General features: G+C 38.8%; 1 protein-coding gene across 3 annotated transcripts; it reads left to right on the forward strand.

Moving 5' to 3' along the window:
• The first annotated feature begins 3,136 nt into the window (after window positions 1–3,136).
• elk4 (ETS transcription factor ELK4) lies at window positions 3,137–18,813 on the forward strand. Of its 3 annotated transcripts, XM_066672992.1 has the most exons (7): window positions 3,137–3,420; window positions 6,383–6,597; window positions 9,731–10,402; window positions 10,884–11,099; window positions 12,026–12,142; window positions 12,234–12,360; window positions 16,580–18,812. In XM_066672992.1, the coding sequence occupies exons 2-6, from the start codon at window positions 6,391–6,393 to the stop codon at window positions 12,333–12,335; spliced, it is 1,314 nt and encodes a 437-aa protein (XP_066529089.1). In that variant the 5' UTR covers window positions 3,137–3,420; window positions 6,383–6,390; the 3' UTR covers window positions 12,336–12,360; window positions 16,580–18,812. The 3 variants fall into 3 exon arrangements, with proteins under 3 accessions (XP_066529089.1, XP_066529087.1, XP_066529088.1); XM_066672990.1 differs by having other exon boundaries at window positions 12,234–18,810; XM_066672991.1 differs by lacking the exon at window positions 3,137–3,420 and adding an exon at window positions 3,473–3,592 and having other exon boundaries at window positions 12,234–18,813.
• Window positions 18,814–18,968: the final 155 nt, after the last annotated feature.

The following is an 18,968-nucleotide window of genomic DNA, read 5'->3' on the forward strand; positions in this document are numbered from 1 at the left end:
GCACCAGCTAATGATTTGTGCAGCTGAATTATCCGTACTCCCTTGTTTCCTTTGGAAGTCTTCTGCTCTGCTGCCATCTTGTATTTTATCTTTTACCCATCTGTTCTTAAATGTAGTTTTTCTTGTTGAAAATTCAGTGAATGGTGTAGAAACACTAAGATTTTTCAAGATTAATCATAAACACATTCTGTTCGTTTGCTATTAACTTCAGCTGTTACAATGTACAGTGGTATACAGACTTTTCATAGTCCTTGGTCAAATGACAGGTTTTACTGATTTTTAAGTAAAGAATAAGAATATGATTCTTCAGAGACTCCCAGTCTATTGCATATGCTGTTAATTTATGTATTTGTCAGCAGTGGGTGAGAATAGCAGGATTCACTCAACAGAAGAGGTATCTGCCAGAAATAAAGTATACTTTTTTTAATGCACAACATTTTAACGGGTGAATTTGGTGATATTATCAGAGGAAAGCTCAAAATGCCTGTGTTAAAGCTGTCCCACATTGGTTTTTAAATAATATATTCTCCCAGCAGTATGTTAGGCTCATATTCCATGGCTTTTTTTTTGCTTGCCCTGTTGCCACTGTGACCCTGAACCTAGGTTAAGAGGATAATAATTGAGGAGGTATCTTATTTAAAGAGTGCATTCTATAAACACGTTCCTTTTTATATAAAATCAACAAAGCCTGTCATTAGACCAGGAATGTCCAGACTTTTGCATGCAGCTGTAACAGAACTGTAAAATGAATGATGGGTCACAGTGTGGAAAACACTGAAAAGAAAAAGCACGTTCAGCTAAATGCTGATTTTGTCTCATACCTTTTTGGCCATCTTTCAATGTGTTAATGTTGTTTTTGCCCCCATTTTGTCTTCTTTTTGGAAGAGATGTGTACTGCACAGGGATTTGTATTCAAGGGCTGTCCTTCCCCTGGTCACTTGCCTTACAGAAAACACATTAACAAACTAATACTGTTAATTTACAAAGCCATCCAGCATAGCTGCTCGACTGTATATGTGGAGAAGTGTAGGTTATATTTTTTTGAATAACTGAAAAAAGCTATTTTCCTATGTATGACAATAAAACGAGTAAGAAACTATTCGCTGAACGCTAATTTGACATGTATCATCTTGTCTTGATAAACCTAAAGCCACCACAGATCTTTCACACAACGTTGGAAATGATTCATGGATGAACAGGTTTTTGCCACTGAACTGAATCGTCTGACAAACACCGGTTACTGTTTTGATTCTTTTGACAGTCAAAATACAGTCAAATACATTCAAAGTACAGGCATTCAACAACCATCTACACTCTCTTTCTGTAGATTGGGTGGGCTTTCTGAACTTCAGGCTACAAAGCATGTGGGAAAGGAATCTTAGCCTGGGTTATTGAAGCTGGACTGCCTGTACAACTGGAATGTCTGGCCCTCTGTACTGAATTTTTGAGTGTTGCAGTGGGTTTGGGAGGCGTGGCAGCCTCAGGATAACTGGCATGTTGAGAATTCTGAGGCTACTGTAGGTTAAAGGGTAATCTCTGATTTTAAAATTTAATTAAACCGAATCATCTACAGCGATGCTTATAGGAAGCAGACATCTGAAGTATTTGATCCCTCTAAAACTTCCTTGGATGAAAAGATTACTCATGGATGCATCTAAAACATGAAGCAATGCAATAATAACAGCACAGAATAGCTGTTAATTAGGCTATTTCTGTCTTAACAAGAGAGCAAGTGATCCTCACTCAACTCCAACTCAGCTAAACCACTCAAACTCATCACAAAGACACTGTATGGTCAGGATCACTCCAGAGAACACAGTTCTACTGTTCTACCTGGCAGATCAGGGGGTTTTATACCCGTCAAGAAAACGTAATTTTCTGTTTACGTAATGACTGTTTACTTTGGAGTACCTGCACATGAACTGACCACTTAGTTTCATGCTTTTCTATGGACACAGTGTTTGTCATTGTCCACAATGAGTCCATACTAAAGTAAGAGAATTCACTTATTATAAGTGTCTTTAATTTTTTGACAACTGGTGTGTAGGAAAAAAACAAAAACATTTTCATATGAATAAAACCAGGTAAAATAAGTCAGACACTAAATCGTTACTCTATCTGTGTGTTTTTTAGAATAGTTCAACTGATCTGTCTTGGAGAAGTAAATTAAAATGTATTTCCTGAAATGTTTCTTCTTCACTTTAGGAAACAGCCATTATACTGACACTTAGTGGTCTGGGTGAGTCAGAGAGTCTTCTGCTGAACAGACCTGATCACGTTCATGTAGTTTGTGTGGGAATTAAAATAAATAAATCACTGTACAACATTTTGATTGCTATTAAAAATGAAGTGTATATTTACTACATCTGACCTTCCGTACCATTTACACAATACTCTGTTGACATAATGAAAAATTATTTTATGTAATCAAAATATAAAATATATAAGTATTTTAATATATCAATTAAGGTTGTGCCATATTGTATCGTGCGCAATAATATTGCAAAATCAATTTTAAACAAGCAATGTCGTGATAACTTATATTCTGACTTGTTTACGTAGTGACGTCATGCAGTTTCAAGTAATACGGTATACATTTATTACGTGAGTCATTTAGGCACAGCGACAGGTGGAATTATTATTTTTTGTACAATTTCAGAACCTTCGTAAGTTAGTTGTTTACAAAATAAGCAAATGCTTACACATTTATTTGTTGTTCCTTCTGAATGTTTGAAATTGTTAGCTGTGTATGGAAATATAATGTTATATATAAGAAATTAAATATATTATTAATTGAATATAGTTAATATTAATATAGCATTTATTGTGTTGCAATACTGTGTTCTGGAAATTAATACAAATGTTTTTGAGTGTTTTTTTTTTTTTCATATCACGTCAAGAATATCATTATCGCCAAAATACCCTGAAATATCGTGATATTATTTTAGGGCCCTTTAATTTTTTTTATTTATTTATATATTTATTTTAATGTATGGGGCATCAGCTTTAAAATTTAGAAGGAACACGAATAAACTGACATGATTGTTTTAAACGAGTGCCCCGCTCTGGAGCATTAATTGATTTATTAATGGACTAGGAAATGATCTTTCGTCTCATGTCACTGGCTTTTTCTTTCTGTTGGGTGGATATGAGAACATATATCCCACATGGATGCTGTGTAATATATTTTCTTTTTTTACATACTGCATTTTCAGGGTGTTGATAGGGGTCTTGAAAGTAAATTCTCCCACACACACAGACAGACATTTTAACTTCCTGTTTTATAGCCGAAAACACGGGTGGGATTAGCCAGAACTCTTTTAATTCCGAGTTCCACTCTCCACTACTGACCACCTAGCGTTCATTTTATGTGTCGAAACGTGACGAATTAGACTTTCTTGGATGGATCTACTTTGGAAGGTAAGCCAAATGATTGAACATTACAATACCAAACTATAATGTTGTGAGCTGGCTAGCATTAGCTAGCTGCTCCTTTCCTCTCGAGATGATGTACTCGCCCACAGGAGTACTTGTTTTTGTTTACGTTGTAAAAGGATTAGTAAGGTCGTCCCTGAAAGCTTTAGTCTATGAGGTACGTTGAAATAAACAAGCAAACACTTTAGCATGCGAGTAGCTTCCAGCTGGAACTGTTTAACAGAATTAAGTTGCTATTTAGCTAAGTTAGCATGAGACTAAAATTGGCTACTTTATAGAATTTTACGTTCCACCTTAAATAGTGCAGCAGTTACATTATGGCGCCTGAGGCGCCAGAATGTAACTGCTGACGGTTTAAGGTGGAAAGTTTAATTTGAATAAACTGGCGTAAAAAGAAAGCTACTTAAACTACACTAAGCTAGCGGCATTACAACAAATTAAAACATTGAAATACTACGTTTGTTCATAATTTACCAGTATGAAAAGGCGACGTTTGTAAAGAATTGAATCTAAAAGTTGATAGACCTGTGTCATAAATCTGGAGTTATTTTTATTTTGCTGTCTGTTGTATTTCAGGCTGAGCATTGTTTTAAGAATTTTATTTCTTCCCGTAGTTAAGGAATATAACTTTATTTAATAGTCTAGACCAGTTCTTCACACTTTCAGGTCTGTGAATTTATCTGAAATTAAGTTAATTTGTTATTGCAGTGTATAGTTGAACAGTTCAGTGTTTCATAATATACATAATATGCAGAGAGAAGCATATAGTCATGATTAAAAAATGTCATGTTAAACAAAATATTATTATTATTATTATTATACATACCTTAATATTAATGCACATAGGGGTGGACAGTGTGACATAATACATATATAATATTGTGTAAATAAAGTATTTAAAAAAAGTATAATCATAATTTATGGTCACTGTACAATAGTAAAGCGAAATATGACCTCAGTATTTAACCCATCTCTAGCAGTGAACACAAGAAATTGGGCCCAGTGAGAAAACACACACACACACACCCAGACCAGAGGTCATTCAGTGGGGGAGCATTTTTGGCGTTAGGTGTTTATGGATATTCCTGCTGGTTGTGGGGATTGAACCAGTGACCTTCCAGTCCCAAGCCCATATTTTTAACCATTAGCCCAGCTACTATGCAGAATCAGGAGCACATTAATTTTAACATTTAATGTCCTGTGCTGCACTAAACACTTGCTTTGTGGTGACCCTCTGCAGTGCTTTGAATATGTAGCCGAAGTGCTGATTTGTGTTTCACCTGCTTTAGGATTTAGTTTAAATCAAGGAAACAAATCAGAGAACCAGCGAGACCTGCTGCTTCTGAGTGCCTGTGGCAAACTGTGGCGCGTTTTCATTTAATGTATTTCTTATGTAAAGGAAAAGGCTCTAAAACCAGCCGTTCTGAACAGAGCTCTTTAGCCACGGTGAGAGCGATGCTGTGGCGCTTGATCCTTGAATCATTTTTTTTACCAAACCACACCACAGACCCCAGTGAATTGTGTAAACTTGTGGAAATTGGTTATAATAGGTTTCCTTTAAATGTTTCACAGTGATATGGGAATGTGTGATCTTAGTTAAATAATATTGCCGTTTAAGTAATGGTTTAGATTTGATCAGCTCTTCAACTCGGGTGTTAAGAAATAAAAAAAATCACCTGACCAATGAACCTACCAAGCCAAACTAGTCCTGTACCCAGGATGAACAAAAAATTTTTAAAAATAAGCTGTTTTGTGGTGACCTATTGCTTTTTCATCAAATTATTCTTTGATAAATTCTGTTGTCTCCAACCAAGAAGGTTCCTTTTTAAAAGGAAAAAATGCAGAAAAAATAATCTTCAAGGAATGTATCCATTCAAGCAACAGACTTTGTGGTCAAGGGTAAAATGTTGTGGCCAGGGGCCCTGGTCAGGGGGGATTGCTTTAGAACAGTTATTGAGGATGCATTTACTGTGCTCTAGAAGACTTGAGTTTGTGGGGAATGATTGGTGGCTGTGAAGGAAAATAATATATAGGTACGTTAGACTTAATAAAGGTTATGAAACAAGTACATTGTTTCATACAAACAATCCTGGTCTTTGAGCTGAATGTGCACCTGTAGAGCCCGTGTCCAATATAAGATGCCACTTCCGTCTCTATTGTACAGTTATGTCTCAGTTATGCTATTTTTAATGGGTTACATCTCTGTCAGACTGTGTGTGGGTGACTTTATCTTTTTAGTGCGCAGCTTCCAGCTGAGAGTATGGGATGATTCCAGGCCTATTCCATTTTCATTTAAGCCGCTTACTCACAGACAGAGCAATAAGGCTGCAAACTCCCACCACGCCGACAGGATTCGGTTGAAGTCATTATCATGTTGAATTTTAATATGGCATAGAGTTTTGTTTTATTCCATGTATGGCGTTGGCCAGAAGCCTTATGAAAATGTTGGGCTGATCAGACTGGGCATGCACGTTTGGGATTTTTATGTTCCAGGACATTAAAACATGTGCTTTGTCTTGTTCTTTGTACTATACCTGAATGTTAAAGCTTGTGTTTTTATTTTTTCTCTTATATAACCTGTATGCTCATCTGCACTGGGTTGTAGATGAATGGTGGAGCTGCTGAATAAATACAATGTATGAAGTCTTCTGAACCTGTCAGATATATGTGTCTATTTGGAACCCTGTGATCTAAAGTATTTCTGTACTTTTTATGTGAATATTTAATATTGTGAATATTGTCTTCATGCTCTTATTTTGTAATTTAAGGATCAGTGTGGTGGTTAAAAACTTACATAATGTACTTCTTTCCAATCTAATAGTCCAATTTCAGCATTGTGTAAATCTCTTCATTAGAGATTGTGTAAGGAATGTGTAAAGCCGTCTACATTATGTAACAGAGCGGATATTTGCTTTCTTGTTCTATTTATTTATTTTATTTTTTCTAGAGGAGAGCATGGACAGCTCAGTGACCCTGTGGCAGTTCCTGCTGCAGCTGCTCCTGGACCCCAGTAATGACCAGCTCATCTGCTGGACCAATGAAGATGGGGAGTTCAAGCTGTTGCAGGCGGAGGAGGTGGCCAAACTGTGGGGAGCTCGCAAGAACAAACCCAGCATGAACTACGACAAACTGAGCCGGGCCCTGCGTTACTATTACGACAAGGTTGGTCTGTCTTATCGTTTTATTGCATCTTCATCTGGATGGTTTTGAGATCCGTTGTGCTGGGTGATTAGATCATATGTAACTGCAGATCAGTGTTTGTGTCCCACAGCAATAGTGATTTATTCTCAAAGGTTTTGGCAGATGGATATAGATAATTGAACAAAGCTTTAAAAACACACGCACAAAAATTCTGTTTCTATACGGTGCATATTTACAATATGGTGCTAAGTTAATAACATTGTTTGTAAAGGAAATTCATTTTGCATATTTTATACTGGTAATCTGATATACTTGGGAAATCTAGTGATTTTACCGCCTAGAACTAAGGCAGTAACGCCAATGATTTTTTTTTTCTCCCTAAGCACTAATAGAAACACTGAAGTTTTGTTTGTTTTTACTGTTCACTGTAGGACATACTGTCCTCCAATCCTCACTGATAGGTCTTTGTGACCTAATGAAAACCTGGATGTAATTCAAGTGGGTCAAAAAAGGCTTTGGGGATATATATTACTGAAAAGATTAGAGTGAACATTGAATTCTGACGTTTCTGTTAGACTTATTGCACCAGAAGTAAAGTTTAACATGTTGTTTCATTTGGAGTAAATAATTGTGCAAAGATTTACTGACTGTTATTTGGTTATGCTTCTACTTGGATTTTGGCAGTTTTCCAACTCTGTATTATGCAGCTTTATTCAAATCAGAATGTTTACGTTTATGACGGAGTACTGTGGGATAAGCGTGAGCAGGTTTTTGTTGTGTCTTTTGTAAATAACAGCAAGGCGCAAACTTGTTGCACATTCCTTCCACATTCCTTATGGTGGCTAATTTATTTAATTGCATGTTTTGCAAAACTGAAAGAGAAGCGTGGAATAGGGCTTTTCAAATGGTTTATTTTAAGGACCAAAAAAACAAGTGTGTGCACCATCATACTTTTTATATAACATTTGGAATGTTCTAGTTGTTCTTCTGAAGAACTAATGCCACTGAGGTGTACTGTTTCACTGCTTAAGGGCCCTAATTGAACATTTACATTTTTGCTTAGGGACATCCTTTGACTTTCAGTGTTATGTACGAGTTGTTGTAATTCCCGAGGATGTGTAAAAGTTCCTAAGAGTACTACAACAAATAAGTCTCAAACCAAACTGTACATGTGAACAAAAATCTTTTTTTTTTTTAATTACCTTTTATTTTATTTGCTGTGTGTGTTTGTTTATATACAATGTACAATGCGGTGAAAAGGTGTAGCCCCTCAGACTTTGCTTATATTGCTTTTGTTGTGTTCTTTGTTCTTCTGTGGCTTGCAGTGGTAATAGGTAGTGTCTGGAGTAAAGGGGAGAAAAAATACCAACGTTTTTTGGCCCCTGTCATTTTCCTTAGTTTGGAAGGTAATTAAATATATTCTTTAGGTGTGACAAAGGGTAATTGCCCCCTCTAGTGAACAACCCAATTATAGGCCTAATTAGAAGACAGCTGTTGGTCTACTTTAGTACGAAGGTGAAATTTGGATAAGCCTGGCTTCTGTCTAAATTTGACTTTGTCTTTTACCTTTGGCAACTTTGAGGAACATCTTGCATCTTTCATGGAATGTTATTTATTTTAAATATATTTCGATTAAAGTTTCCTCTGCAAAAAAATATTCTTATTTGCTTGAAATTTGATGTAGCCAGTTTATTTTACTGTCAAACGTAGGAGCATCATGTTGAGGTTGAAACAGAGGAAACAGAAACAGCAGAAAACTACGCCAAGAAGAACTAGTATTCTGCTGCTTCTGTTTCATGTGTTCAATACTCAACATAATGCTTCTACACTGGTTTCTCACACACAGGAAAAAATTGTTGTTGAAATTGTAATAATAATTATACGTCCAACTCAGGCCATATACACAAAGGTTGTGAAATTTTACTGTGGCCCTTTTTCATTGTGTGGTACCCACACGTCTCGGCATGGCATCTTTTTTCAGCCCTTATCCCTTTTCCATTAGAAAATCTCTCCGCAAAATGTAGTTGGTGAACCGACGCTTTGAATCCACAACAATGGCAGCGGTAAGGTTAAGCAATGTTTATTTGTATGGTTTTATTTTATTTTTTCATTTTAGATTGAACACAGATCAGCCAAGTTTTTCCGTTGTGTGTACATGTCAACCTCTTGCTGGAGGTTTTTGTTGGCCACCAACCCAGGCAGCATTGGAGCTCTTCAAAATCCCCAAGTGTAATTTTACAAGCTGCAGTTTTGAGTCAGATTTTAAAAAAAATGTGATTGCGGCTGTAGATTTTCCAGGTGGCTAGTTTGTGCTGGAGGTATGGCAGGACAATAATTCAATACCAATATATGGCGCGATATATAAAATATTTCAATAACAATATGATAATATACATTATTGACAACACCTGTCACTGACTGAGGGTCATTTCAGTGCATCAGTTCAACTCACTTAATTTAAAATCCATCCATCCTTCCATTATCTGTAAGCGCTTATCCAGTTCAGGGTCACTGTGGGTCCAGAGTCTACCTGGAATCATTGGGCGCAAGGTGGGAATACACCCTGGAGGGGGCGCCAGTCCTTCACCGGGCAACACGCACACACTCACACAATCATTTACACACTCACACCTACGGACACTTTTGAGTCGCCAATCCACCTACCAACGTGTGTTTTTGGACTGAGAGGAAACCAGAGCACCTGGAGGAAACCCACGCAGACACAGAGAGAACACATCACACTCCTCACAGAGAGTCACCCGGAGGAAACCCACGCAGACACAGGGAGAACACACCACACTCCTCACAGACAGTCACCCAGAGGAAACCCACGCAGACACAGGGAGAACACACCACACTCCTCACAGACAGTCACCCAGAGGAAACCCACGCAGACACAGGGAGAACACACCACACTCCTCACAGACAGTCACCCGGAGGAAACCCACGCAGACACAGGGAGAACACACCACACTCCTCACAGACAGTCACCCGGAGGACACTCTTCGCAGACACAGGGAGAACACACCACACTACTTTAATTTAAAATAAAAATTAAAATATTAATTTGTTCATATTGATATCAGAATTATATCGCACTTTGTAGCAAGTTGTGATAAATGTTCTCTGAGGTTCTCTTTTCTTTCACTTCCAGAACATCATCAAGAAGGTGAATGGCCAAAAGTTTGTGTACCGATTTGTGTCCTACCCGGACATTCTCAAAGGCGATGTCATGGCGAGAACTGAAGGGGCTAGCGAGGGGAGCACTGGCTACTCTTCTCTTCCATTGCCCGACAAAGCCACCAGCACCATGAGGGAAAACAAAGACAACAAAGCAGCAGGAGAGCGTGGCTCTGGAATACTTGGCCAACAGAAATTCTCCAGTCGGAATGACTACATCCACTCAGGTCTGTACACCTCTTTCACCCTGACGTCTCTGCAGTCCGGAACACAGCTTTTCAGGTCTGTGAAGATAGAAAACCCCGGAGAGAAGGTGGTTGAGAAGAAATTGGCTCAGGAGGCAACACAGCCACCCTCGGTCATTAAATTTGGGACAATTCCTCAGAGTAGACCAGTGCAGGCTACAATGAAGATAGGGGTGCCTGTACATCCCCTCCAGACCCCACTCCCAACGTCTGAGCACAAGCAGCAAGCGGTGAACGAGGTGCCCTCAGCCACAGAAACGGCTTCAGCGGCTGTCTCAGGGATCTCCCCTCCACTCCCCTGTCGCTCGCCCTCCCCCACCATACTGACCGATTCCCAGGAGCTGGTGATTGATACAGACATCGAGTCCATCTCCTCCCAGCCGTCTGAGCTGCAGTTGCAGGTAAAAAAAAAATTGTAGATGTTTCTTTAAGGCTGACTGTACGCTTGGAACACAACCGATTGCTTGAAACCTATGTATTCAAACTTAAATTTCATAATGTAGAACATCTTGCAGTTTATTCAAACTCAACTCTCTGTATCTCTGACTTGAAATCAAATTATCTTCCCTACCCTTCACTAAGTTTAAGTGCTCTTAATTGTGAAATATAAAGAGGGCTGTTGTGTACATATCTGCAAAGATTCTTTAGGCAATGCAAGAAATTGATTGAGTGCTGGTGAGACAGGAACCTGTGATCTCACTGTTATAGCAAACAGTGTAATGCTTCGCTGACTTATAATAGGAAGAGTAGAGCCTCTGTCACAGGCTCAGCACAGCAGAAACGGCACTATGTATCTTTCAGAGGTGGGCAAGTAACCGATCTTTCCTTATGTTGCTATAAACATAGTCCCCCCCCCCCTCTTTTCTCTTCTCCCCGTGTTAGGTTCAGCCCTCCTCTGTGTCCAGTGACACCATTCACACCTCAGAGTCGGGGGGTTCTGAGTTGTCGCTGTCTCCAGCACGCAGCCTGAGCGGAAAGTCGAAAAAGCCCAAGGTCCTGGAGCTGATGCCCACATTGCTGGTGACCAGCTCAGACATGAGCCCTCTCAATCTGTCCAGTCCCTCCCTGTCTGCCTCGCTCACACCAGCCTTCCTACAGGTCAGTACCAGGAATGTATCCCATTCAGGGCTTGCACTTAAAAGAACACTATATTAAAATTACAGATTCATCATTGTGATGCTCCACTGACCTGTAATAGTGAGAATGGAGCCTCTGTCTTAGCTACTCTGGGCAAAATAATTGGAATTTTAGGAGGAATGTTGGAAAACTCCCCTCGCTTTTCACTCTCCCCATTGGTTTCAGTACAGTGCTTTAAAAAGTAATTACACTAGGGGGAGCCCCAGGAGGAAAAACCCACATTTTACATAGTGTTCAATTCTTTACAGTGTGTGTGTTAGCTGTAAGTGTGTTTAACAATCAGTATGAGTGTTTATCCTGCTGTTAAAAGGGTTAACTCTCTATTGACAGGTTCTAAGATTACAGAAGTGCATGTTTGCAGTGAAGTTGTGAGCCCTTTCCATGTAGCTTTGTGGATTTGTTGCCCCCCCCCCCCCCTTTGAGAACCCTCTGTCTATAGACAGTAGATGGCAGTAATGCACCAGGAATGGATGTTGCTTTTGCTTGTGGATTTGAAAGCCCCCTCTGGATGGGTACTTACACTGATAGGGTCATATGATGAAATTTGGCTGAATGTAACTTTGATGGATGACCTCATTAAGGCCGCATAATGCCTGCATTTATGAGCAGCTATACACTCAGCTTGGAGGATCATCCTCTGCTGTCTTTCAGCCATCTTTTGAGTTAGATGAAGGATGAGGGGCTGTATTTTCTTTGATTTTTGCTTTGTCATGATGCAGAGATTCCTTAATTTTGAGTTTAGCCTGTCTAAATTTCCACTGTTGCGCAGAACTTTTGTTTAGTAAACTTTCCAACCATAAACCATTGCGGTTCCCTCGGATTGTTTCTTTCACGGTTTTGTGTGTTGTCCTTTAGTGTATTTTTATTATTTCTATGTTTTGCCATAGACACCTCTGCTCCTCACACCCAGCCCTCTGCTTTCCAACATTCACTTCTGGAGCACGCTCAGTCCGGTCGCACCTCTCAGTCCTGCTCGCAGACAGGGGGCGCACACGCTCTTTCAGGTGAGTTCAGCTTCAGTCCACCTGCTGCCTTCTTCCTTGTCAGTGTAGTTTGTCTTTTGTTTTATGTTCTCTTATCTAATTGTCTCTTCAGTTCCCTTCGGTCCTGGGCTCCACCCAGATACCCATGCCAGTGCATAGTTTAGACGGCACCAACACACCAGGACCTCTCTCTCCAGATCCACAGAAGACCTAGAGGGAAAAAAAGACTACTGGTGTCTGTGGGTTTGCATCTACACACATGTGTATCTTCTTCCCCAGCCCCTGCTTTTTGTACATTTTAAGATGCAGGTACAACCTCAGCCTGTTGACCAAAATTGTCCCTCGTGCTAAAGAGGACAAGTATTCAAGATATTACTTGCAGGTGATGGGTTCTCTTGTGTCTGAAAGGGTTATTTTACATTATCTTTGCTCAAAACCATGAGGCAATCAGAACATACATGTCTGTTGGACACACACTTCCCAAAGGATTCTCATTAATAGTTTGGCTGTCCTTATAAGAGCAGAGACTGGATTACAGGGAAGAGCCATACTGATGATATTGTGCTGTAGTTGAGACATGAAAAACATGGTTGGCATTGTTCTCACTTTCTTTTTTTTCTTCTCCTTCTTCCCCCCGACCATGGTTTCAGTGCAGTTCAATGAACACAATATTCAGTCAGGATGCGGATGGAGCGTCTTCTTTGTGGTTCTTTGTTGGTAAAGAGTTCCTTTTATGTATTCCAGAGATTCTCATGAAGTGGGACTTGTTTTCTTTCTTTTGGGTAGTTTTACATTACGAGGTATTTTTGGGGGGGATTTTAGTCGTGTTTTCAGTCAAATCATTTAACCCCTTTTATTTGCCTTTTGGGAGAAATTGTCTTTGCAAAGCCACACCTCCCCTTCTTTGCCTTGTAACGTACCTAGAGTGAGACTTGCTCATTTAGAAACAGACTTTTTCCTTATGTTGCACCCGTTGCCATATTTTTCCAAGCACCTTGACATTACTGCCACAAGAGCTTAGATCAGTCAGGCAAAGGATGCACATACAAAAATAACTGCACTAACACCATCTCAAGGACTTCTAGAAATCTCTTTAGAATGCCTAGGTTAGAGATTACAGCCTATAGGGTCTTTGTGGAGTACCACAGATTTATATGCTTATTTTTATATCTCTAGAAATGCTTTCACGACTGTTCAGTCAATATCTATGTTATAGGAATTACAAAATACTAAATGAATGTGAGCATCCAAATTTAAAAACAGACAAAATCCATGTCATTTACAATTTTTTCCATTCAAAAGCTATTATCATAATTCATCTTTTAAACGTCAAACACCCAAATCTATTTAACCTTAAAATGGTGCTTTTATTTAAGAAATGTGTTAATTGTCAACAAAATCACAGATTACTGCTTGAGTTTAGCTAATATGCGTGCAGTGTTGTCTCTGTTGCAAACTTAATTATTTTCCAGTAGGTAATCAAGGAAATGCCTTTCGTAATACTCCTTTGGCATATGATCAAATACAGGAAATGGATTTGTACTTCTTGCACAATGCAAAACCCTACCTCTGTAACTCAAATTAGGATATCTGCAAGCCATGCTTAAAACTGACAACACTTACTAAGAAATGCAAAACTGGATAAAGGTTACATAAATCATCATGTACATCATTAGTTTCAACCGTCGTAATACACTTGGAAAGCAGTACATTGGGGACAACTCAGCTTTTTTAAAATTCTCCTTTCCGTACTGTGGTCTAGCTTTTAGTGCATTGTGAATGAGGAGGAGTAAAAGGATTTGAAATAAGATGGAAACCATTTAGCATCTCAGAAATTGGTCTCAGGAATTTTAAATATTTTTCCATAGCACTTAGTCAAGCTGCAGAGCTCTTTGGGCACTTTCAGACCTACCTCTTTGGTACGTTCTACGGATCCTGTTGCAGTTGCCTCCTGAGTTAGAACATGTTATTTGAAATTATTGCAGACCAAAGCCCTAACTGAGATGCCCCTAGTGAATAAACAGTGGAATAAACTGCTCGATCGCTTAATGGAGAGGACTGGGTTTGCGGGACTGTTAGGGAAATGTGTGTTGCCACATATAAACAAACTATTCACCTTCTATAGTACAGCCAGAAGGTTGTTGTTTGGCTGTGTTATTCATTTTAAAGTTTGTGGTTTTGTCAGTTTGTTCAAACACATATATCCTAAAATGTAATTCTCGGGTATCTTTCTTACAAAGGGCAGAATCCCTAGATATTTTATTAAAGAAACACAGTGATACAAATCATAATGAGATTGTCTCCCTCTTACAGAGAAGATAGAATTGGATGTTTGTTTTCTGAATAAAGAATCTAACATAGGTTCTGGTCCTACCACTGTCTTTAAGACCAGGTGTGTTTCTTTAATTTGAAATATTTGCCTTGTGCAATTGCAACAATTTAAAGTTTGTTTTAAGCAAAACTCAAACAAGGTCTGAAAACGCCCTCATGCTTGGCTTACACTGTTTTAAATCAGACGTGATTAGTTCTGTCATGAGGAGGGAGCAATGCTTTGTAAACACTTTTGACAAGCTCACGGACCTTTCTGGCAGATTTGCGATGTTTTCGTCACACACCGTCATGTCAGTTTTAAAGTCTGCACAGTGTAAGCCAAGTTTTAGTCAAAATGGTAATAGAGCTGTGAGGATATTTATTCAGGTTAGACATATTTACATCTACCTTCCCAGAAATATTGCATTTAAGGAGGATGAATCTAAAACAGCTTTATTGACCAAGTAATAACTTTTGTGAAATTTACTTTTTATAAAGCACTTTTTGTACGTTTGAAAAATGCAGCTTGAAGTGCTGAAACGAAGACACTTTATAACGGAGCATGGGAGGGGAAGGCAGAAATAAATCAATACAAATGTAACTGCTAAGCCACTGAAGGTGAAAAGTACTGAAAAAGGAAACTGGATAAAGCAGCAAATCCAACAAAACTAAGGTTTAAAAAGAGCGAGATTGAGCAGCTTTTTAAAACTTTTAAGTGGGTGCTTATATAAAGGGAGTGAGTTCCAATTTGTGTCTTGTTTGACTTTCTAATCCGGATATTATTTAAGCTTACACCTTGGAAGTGTGAAATTCAAAACCATGCTAATGCGGTGCCTTAACTGAATCAGTTTTCTGCTGCCAAAAAAAGTCAGGTGATGGAGAGAGAAAAGGAGATTCTCCTTATGCTTTGGGGTCAGGTTCCTGGTCTTTGGTGCTTCGGGGGTTTAAGAAAGATAAGATTACTTGAACGGACAATAGTCATTAGGGATGGGCAGGACAATTTGTTTCATCGATGAAAATGAATGAATTGGGTATTACTTTTTCTACTATAACTCTTTCTCATATCGTTTCATGACTGACCTAAAGCAAAAGACATGCCTATACTCTACGAAAGGGCACTGTAAAAATTAAGGAAAGTACAGAATCCTGGCTATTAGCCAGCATCTCTACACAGAGCTCTGTGGACCTTGCCATGTCTTTGAGCCCAGAGAGGGTGTGTTCAAGGGCAGAGCTTTTTCTGAGATAGCTACATTCTCGCCTCGACCCCGCAAGCACATTGACAGTATTTCTTGACAGAATCGTAAAGCTGTAGACTGGTATATGTTCCTCCAAATGAAGCTACAGACGATGTGGAATTTCAAGTCCTGTTCAGTTAGCCGGTTAGCACAAAAAACCCTAGTGTAGTGTTTATATTAATTGTGTTGTATAAGCCTAACTGTAATGGGTGAAAATTGAAAGGAAGAAGAGAACACGTCCACTTTGCTGTGGACGAACAAAAAAAAAAACAGAACGCTAAGTAAAATAAACGCTAACTTATTTTTCCTTTTGCCCAGAGGTGGGAGAAGGGGGATATTCATCTTTTATTAATTGATTAATGCTGTGAGAAAAAACATATTGTTAAATTTGACTGATATGCCCATCCCTATTAGGAATGTCATGGCTATTATGAACAAAGCTGTAATATATGCTAACTGCTCTGGTTTAAGCTCTGTAGAAACTGGTTGGTAAAGAATATTCCTGTATTAAGTACTACATATAGTTTTTGCAGTGTTGTGGGTCTTTGGGACCTGTGGCAGCTTGCACAAAACATCTTAAGTATTTATCTTGTTGGATGATAAGTTCTGGCCCGCGGTCGTCGTTCCGACTCCTCCCACTGCTCCACAGGCCTGTACTTGAGAGGTTGATCCATCTTAAAAAGGGAAACCTCAAGGCCAAAATTCACTAAAGATGTTTTATGCAGGTGGTCACTGAAGTCCAAATGAAAACAATGCTTACAGATGCTTCTCGTGCTGTTTACCTTGGGACATAACTGTTTAGTTTTTCCCAGTTGTAGTTGTTAAATGGACAGCGCTTTTAAAAAAAATTGTAATATCAGGCCTGTTACGTTCTTTTTTCTCTCTCTCTCTCTTACAACCTGCTGTTCTCCAGAGATGGGATCGTTAAATCCAACAGATTTGAATAAGCGTTCGTTCAGCACGTGTGTGCGCACAGGGCATGAAGCAGTGCGCTGTGCCTACAGATGCCATTCTTCGTGCAGATGTCAAGTTGCTCAGTGCCCTGTGAATGTTAAATATGTTTGTGTGGTGCGTAATGGGAAATAATCAGGGTTTGTGCCTGTGTTGCTTTCTGTTAACGGCTCAGCCGACCATGTTGTACCTTGTGATCGAGAAAATGACCCACCTTCTGACATAAACGAAAAAAGAAAAAAAAAATGGATATTCACATTTGTATTGTTTTTCTACTCTTTTGAAACGGTTGTTCATTTGCTTTGTTTTTGTAAATATTTTAACTGTACTTTCATTGGTCAGTGGTCTGAAGGTTATTTTTTTTCTTTCTATTTTCTGTGATCTTTTCCTTTTTCCATTTGATTCAACTGACCATGGCATTGCCAAACGTCTGTAATTATTTTCTGTGTTTAGCTTAATATTTTCAGTGTTTTCCTATTAGCACTTACAATTATTATAGAATTTTTCAACTAATTCAAATGGAAGACTGGATACCTCTATTTTACTAGGGAAAGAAATAGGAATCTATGCACCTGGTCCTTTTTTTACTGCACAACTGAAGCATTTTCCCACTTTTCTAAGATGTACCAGCAAGAATTGATCCTATATTTTATGGTCCTTGTGCCCTTTAATCAAATAGTAAAAGTATATATTTTCTCCTGCGAATTAAATATTATTCTTAACAGAATAGTTTGAGGAAGCCCTATATATTACTGCAGTGTAGTCAGAGAAAAACATAAATCAAAGTGAACAAAATACCAGCCCCCTGTGGTGGCCAACACTTAAAGAGTTCTGTTTAAGTTCCCCCACCCAAAAAGAAGGATTCCACCTATATTTTAAGAGATTCTGCAGTACACATAAACAGTCATTCAGAGTTGACTAAGGTAAAATGCTCCAATCCAGAGGAAACTACACAAAATCGAAGTTTTCAGTGCTGGTGATGATGATAGGAACCTGGAGGGTGTTCCATGATTGTGTTCTCTCTCTCTCAGCTGCCTATAACCAGGGAGTAGCTTAGAACTGTGTTTCCCCACGATCTGAGATGTTCCCTTCAAGGCCAAAGTCGAGAATATTGCGTAGTATTCTTTCGGTTTGATTTTGAGTTTAAATTATCTGGTTAAACAGAGAAATCCTCATATCCACCAAATATTCAGATGTCGTCAATATGAACTTGCTTCATACTGTGAGTAACCTTTGTAGAACCTTTCTTTTTTTAAGTGTTATTCTGACAGTGGTAAATAAGACAACAGCATGCACCTGTCTCTGCGCCATCTTTAAAATCGTAATCACACAGGTATGAAGCATGTTTAAGACGCAGTTCCATAAAGAACCTTTTTTGCTAATATCTTTAAACGGGTAAAGAACTTTAAGATCACTTTTAAAAGGTTCTTCACACTCACACATCTCTTAAACACGGTTCTTTATGGAAACAGTAGTGGTTCTATGACATCTTTGAAAGAACCCTTTGTAGCACTTTTATTTTTTATTTTTATTAAGTGTACATAGAAAATATAGAAGACACAGGTTGATTGGTCATTTTGGATTGAGGATTTTAGAAGACACACTCTGATTCCTATCATCACCACTGTAAAAAAAAAAATAAATAATAAACAACTCAGGGTTGTTGTCTTTAGAATGAACCGTTTCATAGCAGAGCATTTTGACTGACTTCATTTGTAGCTCAAATGACTTACACAAACATTGAGTTACTGCTGGAATTCTCCTTTTAATATCAGACTTAAACATATCACTTCAGGACAGACCAGAGATGTCCAGCTTGTAAAATTAAAGAAAGGTACGAACTGCATCGTTTGACACACATGCTTTGTTTTTGGCCTGTGTGTTTTGTCTAACAGTCTGCAATTTGTGACACGCAGCTCAGACGTTTACATTCTGTTGATTGGCAGATCTGTTTTACATATTGTGAATGTTAATGAGGATGAAAACGATTAAAGAAAAAGTCTCTAAGCAGCATCTGGGTTTTGTTTTGTGGCCAAAAAAAGGAGCTCTAGCAATTGTGTTAACGTTAGCAGGTTTGACACCTGTGAAAACCAGCCCCAACCGACCCAGCAGCCATTTAATCTGAGACAGGAGGAACATGCTGACATTGCAGAGTCCCATAAGCAGGTCTATCCACCTCTGCTTCAAGGCCAGGGGTCAGGGAGGAGGAGGAGAGGGGGGGGGGGGATCAGTGGACCTGAAGCTACAAAGCACAATGTGAGGAAGCTTTTTCAGGAAGCTAGTAGGATGTCCATTTTATGATCTCCTGTACTCAAACCAAGTGTGCCATTGGCACAGTGACATTCTGGTAG

This window comes from Hoplias malabaricus, chromosome 5, assembly GCF_029633855.1.
Source record: "Hoplias malabaricus isolate fHopMal1 chromosome 5, fHopMal1.hap1, whole genome shotgun sequence".
Classification (NCBI taxonomy): domain Eukaryota; kingdom Metazoa; phylum Chordata; class Actinopteri; order Characiformes; family Erythrinidae; genus Hoplias; species Hoplias malabaricus.